At 31.2% G+C, this 15,705-nt stretch overlaps 1 protein-coding gene across 2 annotated transcripts in view; it reads left to right on the forward strand.

The window, feature by feature from the left end:
- The first annotated feature begins 1,583 nt into the window (after positions 1-1,583).
- Positions 1,584-15,705, forward strand: part of LOC127700485 (sorting nexin-16-like) — a 34,830-nt gene continuing 20,708 nt past the window's right edge. The window contains exons 1-2 of one of the 2 annotated variants that reach the window (XM_052203985.1): positions 1,584-1,638; positions 14,441-14,919. In XM_052203985.1, the coding sequence (XP_052059945.1) occupies positions 14,464-14,919 (456 nt within the window). In that variant the 5' untranslated portion in view covers positions 1,584-1,638; positions 14,441-14,463. Of the gene's footprint in view, positions 1,639-13,467; positions 13,649-14,440; positions 14,920-15,705 lie in introns of those variants that run through there. The other variant, XM_052203984.1, reaches the window with a different exon arrangement.

A 15,705-nucleotide genomic window follows, 5' to 3' on the forward strand; every position in this document is an offset into this window, starting at 1 on the left:
ACAAGAAGACTATTTAACGACAAGAAAACTTATAAAAATATTATAAGAATAAATATATTAAAAAAAAATTGCATTGACAGCTATAAAGAGATTTTCTTTTTTTTATTATATTGATAGATGAAGGAATTAATGAGTCAAGATAACATTTGGAAGTTTTTTTTTATTATTTTCTTGTAATAATTATACTTCTTTTCATAGAAGCATAATGACGCTTAAGGATAAACAAATTAGAATCATGGTTGGAGTAAAGGACATGTGTCCCTTATTGTATTGCTACAATAACATTCAGTTAACACCTATAACTTTGTACACGCGTCAGACTATACAACTACACGCGCCAGAATATACAATAATTGTAAATAGTGAGCAACTGTTGAACACTCAACATTGTCTTTAATTACCTTTAATCTTCAATCAACTTTAAACTATGCATAAACATCATACATATCGTTTGATAAGTCAATACCCAAATAAAATATTCACGTTTTAAATAGTAACATTATCTTTTCTGGACACTGATTCACGTATAATGCATTTTGCATGCAGTCAGTTTATTATATTTTAGACAAAGAGAGTGTTAAAAATTTTTTAAAATAAATATATTATTGTTCTAAAACACAAGAACATGTAAAAATTAATATTCTTCATGCTCGCTTAAGAATGGATTCAAGTTCATTGAATTCTCACCTATTCGTTCGTAATTTAGTAGACTCTCCAAATTGTCGTTGTGGTGATGTAGAAACAAATTCTCACTTCCTGTTATCTTGTCCCATATACACTGATTTAAGACATGAACTATTAGATTCTGTTTCAGTTCTTCCTGTCCAAGTTAACACAAAAACTTTGCTTTTTGGATCAACGGTACTCTCAGATGAGCAAAATAGTCTTTTATTTAGTTTGGTGCAGAAAATATATTATTAAAAGTAAACGTTTTAACCCTTGATGTTAATGCTTCATCATTCAATAGGAACCCAAGCATTTCACACTGTATACATTACAATAATTCATGTTTTTTTTTTTTTTTTTATTTTTTCTCATTAATTAATAATTTATTTTTTTTTCTTCTTCTTCTTCTTTCACCTTTTTCATATTTATATATTTATTACAGAGCATGCCAGTATTTATATTTATGTATTGTCCAATAAGTGTATTATTTTTTGTAAAAGGAGACAGATTTGTAAAAGCAAATTGCTTGGTTCTGAATCCTTAATATTATTTCATTTGTATAGTATCGTTTAATGTTGATTTATCTGAATAAATATTGTTTAAACTAAAAATTAATATCATACTATGACGGGGAAATTTCTATATTTATCAATATCTATCAAAATATTTAAAATAAAATGAATATCACTTTACTTTCCGTATATTAAAATAAAAATGTCAATGCATATTTTTTTAATATATTTATTTTAATAATATTTTTATCAAGTTTTCTTGTCGCTAAATAGTTTTCTTGTCGCTTCTTGTCGCTAAATTTATTCTTCTTGTCGCTTCTTGACGCTTCTTGTCGCTAAAATTCTTCTTGTCGCTAATTAGTGAGACCGCCTTACAGAGTTATGTCCCTTATAATATATTCTGCATTTCCGGAAAGATCACGAGAATGGGAAAGTGTAAACAAACAACGTTTTTTTAAAGGTACAGTAAATTGTTGTTAGATAGTTCATGTTGTACATACAGAATAATTCAATTTTGATGTAAATAAGTGCATGCGTGGGTGGTCTGTATTGATATCTTATGCTTTTCGTGCCTGTATGTGTTTCACATAAAAATAAGGAGATATGAATCATATGAGACAACTATCCACCCGAGTTCAAATGAAGTGGATGTAAGCAATTATAGGCCAACGTACGGTCTTCAACAATGAGAAATACCTATACCGTCTAGTCGGCTATTAGAGACCCTGACATGAGACATGTAAAACAATTCAAACAGAGAACTAACAGCTTATAATGAACGAAGACCAAATGACACAGAAATTAACAACTATGGGTCAAATATAACAGACATGAAGCAATGACAACCTCTGAAGTACAGGCTCCAGACTTTTGACACACACATAGTAGGGTGAAGGAATGTTCTGCCCATCCTCCAATTTACTCAGGGTATACAATATATACCCTTAAAAAATGAGGCATTTTGCCCAGATTGTTCAGAATTATAAAACTGAGTTATTCTTAAATGTAACTGATGTATAATTACCCAATTTAATTTTTTTTTAGTATAGTACTTAATTATCATGATTATTGTGAATTATATTATTCCAGTTATTCCTATTTTGACGTGCTTTTGATGACCTCTTTTTCATCACAATTTTCATGATTTTCTGTCTTTCGATTTGACGCCATTTTATCGTGATCGAGTATTTGCCATTCTGTTTGGTTAGTATCCAATCGGCGGTTTGACTCTCAACGAGGGAAATAACTGCTGCTATAACATCTGGTAATTGTGTGGAAGTTTCCATACTCAATTCATCGTCAGATGTATTATTTATTTGACATATTGTTCAACGTGGTCAGATGTATTATGTATTTGACATATTGTTCAACGTGGTCAGATGTATTATGTATTTGACATATCGTTCAACGTCGTCAGATGTATTATGTATTTGACATATCGTTCAACGTGGTCGGTATGCCTGACATGTTTAACTAATTGTATTCGATTAGTCAAATGACTCCTATTGTATCTACTGGATGTTCTTACTCTTACTGATTTCACAAAGTTTACAACAGATATTTATAGTGAATATTAAAAGTAGACAATACTCAATTAACATAAAATACTGTGATTAAAATGACATTTCATAACTTTAGCCATAAGTGACAGCTTTCACATTAATTAAAGATAATTATAGTTTATAATACTCATATTATCTCATTCTTTCAATTTTCCTTTACAAGATTTTTCATACCTTTAGTATGAATTAAGGATTAATGTCTTTCATATTAATTTCAATATCTTCTCAAATAAATGAATCTGTCACAAATAATTTAACTTCAGATGTCACTAATTAAGATAATAATATTATTTATTTGGTAATAAGTTTTGGAAAATGACTACATACATGTTGGTAATAAGTTGTGGAAAATGACTACATACATGTATTTATAATCTCTTGTCTCTTAAAGTAATACTTACATGTATTTATAATCTCTTGTCTCTTAAAGTGACTAAAGATAATGTGTTTGCCTTTGAGATGGAAACTTGTTGATGACATGGCCAGCAAGATTCCAGATTTACAATATCAGACATGACAGATGATCAATTTTCTAGTTTTTGTAAAAATAAATGCTGTGCAATGGCAAAGAAAAAAATAACGTTTATATTGCAATATGCCCTTATAGTGGAAGTGATAAGCAAATTCTTCTGACCATGGAATTAATAGAATATAATACTTCCATGTTTTTACATGCATGTACTTCTAAATAGAATTATAGCAGAACATATTAAAGATGATTCCTTCCGGAATTGACTTAAATTTGGCTTGTGGTATCAGAAGAGGAGAATTTGTCTCAGCTAATGGACAATAATTCTCAGCCTTGAACCTTGTGAAAAATAATTGGATTGCATAATTATTTAGAAAATGACAGCTCCGCATAAAAATATATAGATCTTCATACATGTATTTTCTCTAGAAATATATGTTGTTTACTGAGCCCAGAAATTTGGAAACGATCCAGGTAAACTTATCCATCCTTTAAATAAACTAATTCTTAAAAGGTTACCAATTCAACACTGTAATTAGATCTTTGAATAATGTTTTTATTATTGGTATTAATATTGATTTTGTCATCAGTAAATTAAAATCAAACTAAATATTATTTTTATATACATATGCTCATTCATGGCTCTACAATCTGTTGATACCTGTACATGTATCTTGGCATTGCTCAAGGTCGTGTTTTTCTCTGATTGTTTATGATGTCTTTACACTAAATCCATTGGATGTTGGATGTGTACTGATTGATATTTTAGTCTTAGATGCATGATTTTTTTCATTAGTTGCTATTGGCTTTGAACTAGTTGTCAGTAACTGCAAGTACTCTCAGATCTGTACTTAATGTCTTTCTGTTGTACCCGTCCACGTCCACTCTGTGTTTTTGTTAGATGTATTTCTATTTGTATCCATCTGATGAGTTAAGCCTTTTTCAACTGATTTTTACAGTTTGTTCTTATGTTGTACTGTTACACCACTGTCCCAGGTTAGGGGAGGGTTGGTGCCTTCAAATTTAAATGAGTTTAAGTTTAACCCCGCCACATTTTGTATGTGCCTGTCCCAAGTCAGGAGCCTGTAATTCAGTGGTTGTTGTTTGTTGCTGTGTAACATATTTGTTTTTCATTCATTATTTTGTACATTAATTAGGCCGTTAGTTTTCTCGTTTGAATTGTTTTACATTTGTCATTTCGGGGTCTATTATAGCTGACTGCGGTATGGGCTTTGCTCATTGTTGAAGACCGTACGGTGACCTATAGTTGTTAATTTCTGTGTAATTTGGTCTCTTGTGGAGAGTTGTTTCATTGGCAATCATACCACATCTTCTTATTTTTATATTGGTAGGGTTTTTGGTGTTTCTTTCACAAATAATTTGAACCTTGACAGCCTTTTAATTTTTATACGACCGCAAAAAAATTTTGTGGTCGTATATTGGTATGACGTTGGCGTCGTCGTCGTCGTCGTCCGGCGTCGTCGTCCGAATACATATTGGTTTTCGCACTCTAACTTTAGTTTAAGTGAATGGATCTTTTTGAAATTTGACCATAAGGTTAAATACCACAAAAGGAAGGTTGGGATTGATTTTGGGGGTTATGGTACCAACAGTTAAGGAATTAGGGGCCAAAAAGGGGCCAAAAATGAGCATTTTCTAGTTTCCAGACAATAACTGTGGAACGGTGTATGGATCTCTTTGAAATTATACTACAAGTTTCCATACCACAAAGGGATGGTTAGGATTTGCTTTGGGGGGTTATGGCTCAAACCGTTTAGGAATTAGGGGCAAAAAAGGGGGAAAAACAAGGTTGTCCTGGTTAATGGACAAATACTTTAGTACAAAACATAATTTAAAGCAGTGTAAGGGAGATAAATCAAATACATCATTGAAATTATCTCCCTTACACTGCTTTCAAATTATGTATAAAGTAATGGTTAATGAACAATAAAGATAATCTAAAACAGTGTAAGGGAGGTAATCCAAATACAACGTTTTGGTTACTTCCCTTACACTGCTTTTAAATTATGTTTAAAGAAATGCATATTTATAAAGGAAGACCAGTAAAAATATCTGCAATGTTTTCATCTTTTTTTTTTACAAAAAAATCCATATGAAAGATTTGACACTATATTTTTATTAATTCTATTATAAAATAGATTAAGTAAGCACTATGGTAAATTTAAATGGGTAATTATGGTTGCCAACTCCATTGGAAATTTGAATTGAGATTATGACCATATCTTGAGGGAAAGAATTTTTTTGGGGGAAAAAGTGGGGGGGGGGGGGGATAAAAAGAAATTGTGGGGGGCCAATTTTTTCTCATTTCAGATTTCAGAAATTAAAAAGAATTATTCTTCAAATATTTTTTTTTTTTCAAATTTCAAATATTGAAAAATTTCAAGAAGTAATCTTTAATTGCACAGTATGGCGCATTAGATTTGTAAAATCTTTGATCACCTTTATTTATTTGTTATGCCGAATCTAACAGTGTATTTAGATTTTTAATTTTGGGTCCAGTTTTCAAATTGGTCTACATTAATGTCCAAAGGGTCCAAAATTAAACTTTGTTTGATTTTAGCAAAAATTGAATATATGAGGTTCTTTGATATGCTGAATCTAAACATGTATTTAGATTTTTGATTTTTGGCCCAGTTTTCAAGTTGGTCCAAATTGGGGTCCAAAATTAAACTTTGTTTGATTTCAACAAAAATTGAATATATGGGGTTCTTTGATATGCTGAATCTAACCATGTATTTAGATTTTTTATTTGTGGACCCCGTTATCTAATTGGTTCATATTGAGGTCAAAAGGGTCCAAAATTAAACTTTGTTTGATTTCATCTAAAATTGAATTATTGGGGTTCTTTGATATTCCAAATCTAACCGTGTATTTAGGTTTTTAATTTTGGGTCCTGTTTTTTAAATTGGTCTACATTGAGGTCCAAAGGGTCCAAAATTAAACTTAGTTTGATTTTAACAAAAATTGAATTCTTGGGGTTCTTTGATTTGCTGAATCTAAACATGTGTTTAGATTTTTGATTATGGGCCCAGTTTTCAAGTTGGTCCAAGATAGGGTCCAGTATTTAAACTTTGTTTGATTTCAACAAAAATTGAATATATGGGGTTCTTTGATATGCTGAATCTAAACATGTATTTAGATTTTTGATTATGGGCCCAGTTTTCAAGTTGGTCTAAATTGGGGTCCAAAATTAAACTTTGTTTGATTTCAACAAAAATTGAATATATGAGGTTCTTTGATATGCTGAATCTAACCATGTATTTAGATTTTTTGGAAAATGACGCGATCAGCGGCATGTTTCCGATACCATTGACCAGAACTAACGGAAGTTGAATATGCCTCCGCCTACCGCACTCGGTTTCATATTTACTATTTTACATACTAACTGGAATCTGCTTGTATTACGCTACACTCGAACAAAGTCTTTGTTAAAGTGTTGTAGTCGGACGGGAACCAGTTTACATACGTTATTTTATTTACCAAAAAGATATCTTGACCTGTCCATATGTTTTTTGTTATTAAATGGTATTTGGAGCTATCCCTTTGTTATATTTTTCATATTTATTCGAGTTTTCACTTTTATGCACATGTCTTACAATCGTAAACAATCGGTATGTATACATGATAAATAGATCCGTTTTGTTATGGTGTTGGACTTTTTACCCTCCAATGATCAGCAATCGCTAGACAAAATAGTTCTCCTAAATAATGTCAGTCTTTCATATCATTTCAACTTTACAATCATTAAAAAAGTAATAATCGGAATCATTTTGATATCCATTGGATAGAAACTGGTCTTTATCAAGATTTACGAAGATTTTAATAATCGGAAATTAGTAATACGGTTATACCCACGCGGTGCGTATGAATCTTTGTTCACAAAGTTATAGCAGCAGAGTCTGTAACTGTATCATTATTAATTAACTACACTGTTATTGTACTGAAAATGATGAAAACTGCATATGCAATATAAGATGTCAACTCGGCCAATACAGATTTTTTTTCCGTATTGGCCGAGTTCTGATCCGGCCAAAATAGGATTTCGGAACGTCTCTAGTTTTTAGATCGTAAGTCACGATAAACTCAAACTGAAAGTAAACAGTTGTTTGTACGATGCAGTTTTTATTTACTCACCATAAACAAGCTGAAACGCTCAGTATGGCATATATTTTAGGTTAAAGACGGTCCCATTCATTTGAAAAGCATTTTGAAAGTAGACGATGGAAATATTTCAGGTTTAGGGAACGAGTAAATTATCACAAAGTTCATTTCTTGACGACCTCATAATTTCATCATGTCGATTTTTACTGTTCACTTTCGACTCATGTTTTGTAAACGGTCTTTTATTTTTAAACCCGAACCAGGCATATGCATTCTGTAATTGCGCAAATCTTCGTTCTTTGGTCAATTGGCTTATGGATAGTTGTATCAATTTCAACTCTTACATTATTTTTTTTTTAAATATATTTGCATTACACATGCAATGGCAGTACCTTTCCAATTACTATTTATGTGTTGTGTCTAAATTAAAGTTGTAACACTTTATAGTGACTGGAAAGGGTAGAAAAATTCATCAGATGAGAAAAGGCTGAAGATGCATGGAAACGGCACCAAATCATAATTTAGATATTGCATCTTATAAAAAGAAACTGAGATTTGGATAGTTCCACTTCAAGGTAAAAATGTTTATCTCTTGTGAAATGAAATAAAAAAATATTGTAACACTGTAGTTAATTAATAAAGATACTATTACAGGTATTTCTGTATTGGCCTTATTGTTGGTCCTCGGCCAGCAGTATTGGCCTTCGGCTTCGCCTCAGACCAATACACCAAGACATGGACCAATAACAAGTACAATACAGAAATACTTACGCAATAATATTATAGAATGACAGTATGGTTCAATAGCAGGAATCAGCCCCTCAACTACTTTTTACATAAATATTAACTTCTGGCTTCAACTCCTTGTTCGTCTTGTCTGGAGATCTTGTTGTAGTTCCAGTTAGGCAAGCATTTTAGAGACGTATCCCGTCCATCCTCTCTTGACTTGTAATTTCTGGTGATAGATTTTGCCGCTTGACGTTGTATCTTTTCAAGCTTTTTTTTTTTTTTACCGTGTAGGGGTCCCATACTATGGCTCCATATTAAATTGTAAGATCCATTCCTAAAGGTCTAGATCATTGTTCTAATCTGACACAAATTTCAATAACTGGAATGCTACCCGAGTTGAATATATGGTGACCTACTAGAACAGCATTATCACTATTGGAATTGTGTTTAATACCATGATTGTTCAATGTCATTAACTTAAATGGAGACGGACATTTGACCTGAAAGGTGGTGTGGGAGTGCAAAATAAAAAAAAAAACTGACTATGATATATGGTTAAAAAATGAATATCAATTACATGGGTCAACATGGTCAAGGGAAGAGTTGTTATGAAATAACAATATGGCAGAGAAGTGGTTTCAAGTTTCATATAAAGCGACCTGACTGACATGAAATAAAAAATCAAAGGAGTATCCCTATTTGTCTAATCTTCAAGGTGAAATAAAACTAGTAAAACAATATTATACTATTGTCTAAATCTACAGAAATATAATTTGCTTCAAGTAACAGAAATAACTAGGTCACTAGTAACTTATTTAATGAGTATGTGGGGTATAAGAGCTTGATAACAACAGGCTCTTCATAATCATTTGGTTTGAAAAGGATACTAGTACATGTGTAGTCTATATTCTTGATTTAGAAAAATGTAATTGCAAGACAAAAATCACATTACTTAGAATACTTTAGATCATTCAGGTAGTCTTTATTTATATGTACAAAAGAACAGCCAGTAGTCATTGGATATTGTAGATCATTCAAATAGTCTTGACCTATTTATTAGTACAAAAGAACAGCCAGTAGTCATTGGATATTGTAGATTATTGTGGTAGTCTTGACCTATTTATTTATAGAAAAAAACAGCCAGTAGTCATTGGATACTGTAGATCATTCAGGTAGTCTTGACCTATACATTTGTACTAAAAAAACAGCCAGTTGTCATCTTCACATAACACACACATATACGAATATCAATTATATGCTTATGAGACATGTTGGAATGTTAAACTAATTACGGTATGTGAAAATCAAGACTTGCATAAAAAATATCACAATATTAGAGACAGTGGCGTCATTTTTCCTCAGAGCTTTCAGCTCTTTGATTTATTTGTAGGCCCCGCTATCAGATTGGTTCATATTGAGGTCAAAAGGGTCCAAAATTAAACTTTGTTTGATTTCATCGAAAATTGAATTATTGGGGTTCTTTGATATGCCAAATCTAACCGTGTTTTTAGATTTTTAATTTGGGTCCCGTTTTTTAAATTGGTCTTCATTGAGGTCCAAAGGGTCCAAAATTAAACTTAGTTTGATTTTAACAAAAATTGAATTCTTGGGGTTCTTTGATATGCTGAATCTAAACATGTGTTTAGATTTTTGATTATGGGCCCAGTTTTCAAGTTGGTCCAAGTTGGGGTCCAAAATTAAACTTTTTTTGATTTCAACAAAAATTGAATATATGGGGTTCTTTGATATGCTGAATCTAACCATGAATTTAGAATTTTTATTTGTGGGCCCCGCTATCAAATTGGTTTATATTGAGGTCAAAAGGGTCCAAAATTAAACTTTGTTTGATTTCATCAAAAATTGAATTATTGGGGTTCTTTGATATTCCAAATCTAACCGTGTATTTAGATTTTTAATTTTAAGTCCCGTTTTTTAAATTGGTCTACATTAAGGTCCAAAGGGTCCAAAATTAAACTTAGTTTGATTTTAGCAAAAATTGAATTCTTGGGGTTCTTTGATATGCTGAATCTAAACATGTGTATAGATTTTTGATTATGGGCCCAGTTTTCAAGTTTGTCCAAGTTGGGGTCCAAAATTAAACTTTGTTTGATTTTAACAAAAATTGAATATATGGGGTTCTTTGATATGCTGAATCTAACCATGTATTTTGATTTTGGACATTGGACCATAATAGGTAAATTAAAAAAAATCAAGTTCTTAGACCACATTCTTTCTGTGTCAGAAACCTATGCTGTGTCAAATATTTAATAACAATCCAAATTCAGAGCTGTATCAAGCTTGAATGTTGTGTCCATACTTGCCCCAACTGTTCAGGGTTCGACCTCTGCGGTCGTATCAAGCTGCGCCCCAGCGAAGCATTTTATTAAATTTAGTTAAATTAATATCATCATAGAATTTATTTAAAAGAAAACATATCTATTATCGAACCCAACCAATCACATTTTCACCCTCTTCTACTACTTCATTACATACAATGATATACAATGTAGTACATGATAAAAGTTATAGATTTTCATATTTTAGGCTATGGCAAACATGGTAGGAATCTTAAAAGATGATTGTCCTTAATCTTTTATTTTATTTCCATTCTAAGTTAATATTTTTGATATCTCTTTTCTATATTATTAGACAAACAAAAACAGCAAGTTAAGTTATTGGAAACCTGATTTTTTTTTATTGTAGATAAATTAAAAGTTATCAGGGTTTTTAGGTATTTTTTGGAATGATCCTATATGTTCAGAACCAGCATTTCTAGTAAATCTGTCAATATCACTTGTTCAGGGGAAACTTTGAGATTGATTTATTTTTTGATAATTGTTTTTATAATTCATACATCTGTTGTACCTGTCAACTGACTAGTGATCTCACCAGCTCACCCAAGATTTGTTAATGACCAGCCTGGGTATTTCAGTATCTGACATATTTTCACCTCTAAAAAACTGTTTGATTTGGTATTAATTCCTGCAAACAATAAGGGGAACAACATTACCAAAAAATACATACCATGTACATGATGTACACACCCTTTTATTCCTTACCTACATTTATCAGAGAAAAAGTTGATTTATGATAAATGATTTTTTTGACATTCATAAGTGATTGATCCTTAGTTATATGTTAAGTAATAATAATCATTTAATCAAGATAAGAAGGTAATCTATCATAATAGGGGATTTTAAACCACAGCCTTGAGCAATTTGTCACATTCAATGTAATAGTGTTTTTATGAATAAGACTAAATGCAGTAAACACAAGGAGGGACATACTAGAGAAAAAATACTATAGGCTAAATTTAAAGCCACCCTCATTTTTTTGAGAGTACCTTTAAAGTCAGAATGAATCTTAGTAAGGTTTATAAATTAAGAAAAACTTATCTGCTTACCTCCAATTCAGAATATCAACCTTAAGGGTTAAAGCATGGTGCCAAAAATGCATTAAAACATTTCAGTATAGTAACTTGTTAGAAAAGACTATACATGTAGATTTTATTTATGTTGAAATTTTCCTTGAAATCAAATTAACCAGCCCAAATTTGTCAGACCTGTAATATCATATTGTATAAAAATGTTTTGGATGAGTAACCTAAATTTTTACTTGTTTGTATATATCAAGGATAATTTTTATTTACCTACGGCGGGGGCATTAAGTTTAACCCTTGACCGTCCTTCAGTCAGTCTTTCCATTCGTCCTTCTGTCCCATTTTCGTTTCCTTATTCTAACTTAAGTTTGCCTAATCCAAATTTTATGAAACTCGTACACAATTAATACTAAGAACGACAACACACAGACAAAGTTCAAATTTGGGCAGTGAGTCATTTACCCTTCTAGAGTTATGCCCCCTTTTAACTTGAAAAATTGCAAAGCTTGAGCTGGGGCATTCGTGTCCTCAGACACATTCTTCTTTTATTTTTAAAAGTGTAGCAACTTAAGAATAACAAAAACTTGACTACATAGTGTTTCTTAAGCATATGTCATGATTTAATGAATTCTCACCTGACAAATTTTTTTGTGTTTTTTTTTTTTGCAGAAGCTATGGTTGCAACTTACTTGGGATAAGTTGCTTAGATATAATAATTATGACAATTATTTTAGTGCCTCTTTGGGTTATGACTTCTAAATAGTTTTCATATATATTTAAACATTATATTTTTCATGTCTGTATGTCAGTGATTTATTGTGTTCCAGGAGTTGGTTTCACAAAAAAACTTACGACTAAGTTTAATCGTAAGTCAGGAACAATTCAGTATACTTACGATCAATCTTAGTCGTAAGATTTTTGTGAAACAGACTCCTGATAAATAACTGCAGCAAATTAGCTTTTTTTACCAATGGTTGTCTTGGACCATAACTTTTTTTACAGTTGTTTTCAGAAATCACAATAACAAATAAAATGAGGACATGATTTTGTTTGTCAGCTGTTATATGTCAACATTTTTTCATTGAAAGACTCAATATTTATAACTGATTTAATGATTTATGTGCAAAATTAAACAGCTGTTTCCTCATATAATGTATTGTTAAGTACAAATATAAGTGCTGGTCTCTGTCAGAGGTTAAAATTAGAATTAAACAAGTAGAACAGCGCTGATCCTTTGCATTTTGATTTTGTGTTTTAACAGAGTCGGATTGAGGTGGTGGCCCTTATGGACTCAGCTTCATATATGATAAATGCATAGACTTTTTACAAGTATCACTCTAAACATCAACTTGCCAGGGCCCCGGGCCCACCTTTTCAAAATCCTAGATCCACACCTGATTAATATACCCAAGGATTTTTTATAGCAGTATGAGAATCCTTGATACACATTATCCCTTTTTCAAGTATGATTAAATGTAAAACATTTCAAAGTAAAAAATGCATTTTTAAGCTTTATATATATAAAGTATAAGAATATGTAAATGTAAAAAGGTGATACACATACACACGTACATGACCATGTTAACTGCTGACATTTTCAGAATAAGCAGGAGTAAAAACTTCCATTTGAACCTCCCCGGTTGGGAGAATCAAAATACACAGATAACATGGATAAGGAGGGTTCAATTGGAAGTCTTGCCAAGCAGGATAAATATAGTCATTTTATAATGTTAAGAAGAAATCATTCCATCTTCAGATTTAATTATCTCTGTTTCCCTTCAACAAATAATTTTCAACTTTGATAACAACCGTTGACAACATTCAGTTTATTTTCTCTATGTTCATATACAGCAAAAATGTAAATTTTTATAATATGTTGGTAACTACAACTATATAATTTACAACAATATAAAAATTGAATTACATTTGGAATAAATTTGTTTGAAATGTCAAATTAATCATTGGAGATATATCAGCCAAAAATTCACCAAGGTAAATTGGATATTTGAAGGTTGAATTATTGACACATTCTACATATTGGATCAATTTTACACCTGGAATTAGCTGAGACAGGATTATATTACCTATCACAGATTACATCGTATTTATTTTTATCACACTTTAGTGAGATAATTCTGTCAAATATGTTATTCATTTGCTTCTTTGAGGGGACACTCACTACCACTGATGATACTGACTGGGATAATTGGTAAGGTCATATCTAATGTTGATGCTATACATCTGGTGTACCACTAATACTTGCTGGGGTAAATTTTGTTGTGTTTGAAACATTTCTGTTTCACTTTCATTTTTGGTCATGAACCAACCTCAAGAGAATCTTATTTATGATTGTTCATAAATTTATTTTTCCTTAAAGTAATATTTAGATTCTTGAATGGCCTGTAACCACAAAACCTTCCTCTCAACAAAAATTGTATTTCTTGAATTATATTGAATTCACTGGACCTGAAATTTGATTTTTAATAATAACTTTTTCTAGTAGCAACTAAAAATATATATTTGATTTCTTTTATCTCTTGAGTTATCTTTAATGTAAGCAAAAGAAAAAAAGTTCTTTAAATATTTGAGTTTTGAAATAAAAAATAAAAAGGTCATTAGGTCAACATGTTCAATGATGTTAGACATGACGTAATTGGACAATATTTGTTGTATGCTTTAATGGGATACAATAAATAGTTTTGTTATGGTTATGCAATGGAAAACTTATATTCATGTTGGTTAAACAAAATTATGGATACTTGAATGAGTTCAGGAACAAACAATTCAACCCATGTACAATGTATACGATTGAATTAACTGTTCACAAATTCTAAAGCATATAAAATATTACATGTACCCCGGTACACAGAACAAATTTCAACTTTCATTTTTCTGCACATAGAATAATAAATGAAATAGAAGACATTCCTGGTAATAAATTCTACAGGGTAACCAAAAATAGTCAAAGCTGCCATTTTCACTTCTTTTTTTTATTTCGTAGATAATCACCTAATATAATGGGAAATGGCTGAAGATCTTCCTTCAACGTCCGATGATATCCCAAATGGAAATACAGGGAAACCACTTAGTGATCTGGACTCACCGACAACTCCAGATTCTGGTTGTAATTATGACTCTGGATTAGAAAAGTCAGAAATTAAGTCAGATTCTTTAGGTTCATCATCATCATTATCCAGCAGTGATGAAGTTGGACATGGATCTACTAATGGACATAAAAGTACACATGACCCTAAAAATAGAATGAAAACTCCACAGACCAGCTCACCAGTTTGTGTCAGTACACAGAAAGGAAATGTTAGATTTGACATTGACAGTCGCCATGATTCCGTGGCGAGTTTTATTTCTGATGTTAGTAATGACACATCTTTTTCTATAGACTCTAGAGATGTTCTTCATCCGGCTGAAGTTCGTGTTCCAATTGTTGGATATGAGATAATGGAAGAAAGAGCTAAATTTACTGTAAGTTATCAATAAACTCTACTTCAATTCACCCTTACGAAATTATAAGGTGTATTAGGCCTGGAAATCTGGCGTAAACCAGGCGTAAGTGGTAGTTACGTGTCCAGATCCAGGCGTAAGGGAACATGAAACGTAAATTTGTAGTCCTTACGGGCGTAGAAAATATGGTAAACCTGGCCTAAGTTGAAATAAGCAAGTCGTAAATTTTCCTACGGGCGTAAAACTGTTGGTATGGCGTAAATCATAATACCAATAATGGGATTATGGAATTTTTTTTCAAAATTTGGCTCTTTGGTATTATTTTGCAAGAGTTGGACTTATGGCAGCTTTATATGTTCAGGGATAATTTGGAAGAATTTGAAATTGGAATTATGGAATCAAATTGATTAATGAAACTGTGAAATAAAAGGAAAGTAATATACATGGTAAAAGATAATTATGTGAGTAACTAAGTTTTATTTTTTAACAGTAATTTTGAATTCTGAAAACCTTCATCCTTGGATGATAACATTAAAATCTTTCACATTAAGTTAAATTGCAGTATTATCATTGATATTTTGGTTCAAATGACATTAATTTTCAAAAAAAAACTCAGTTAAAATGCTAGTTTTATTTCAGGAAGAATTAATTGCCATAATTCTAATTTAAACTTAAACTTATTTGAGCCAGTGTCTGTCCAATATGTATTTATTTATATAGCTTCTTCAATTAATGGTTAATATTTCAAGTTTCATGTCAAACAATGAGAAATTTAAGCAATAGTACAGAAGTTTGTATCAAATACAC

Source organism: Mytilus californianus, unplaced genomic scaffold, assembly GCF_021869535.1.
Source record: "Mytilus californianus isolate M0D057914Y unplaced genomic scaffold, xbMytCali1.0.p SCAF_5, whole genome shotgun sequence".
Classification (NCBI taxonomy): Eukaryota; Metazoa; Mollusca; class Bivalvia; order Mytilida; family Mytilidae; genus Mytilus; species Mytilus californianus.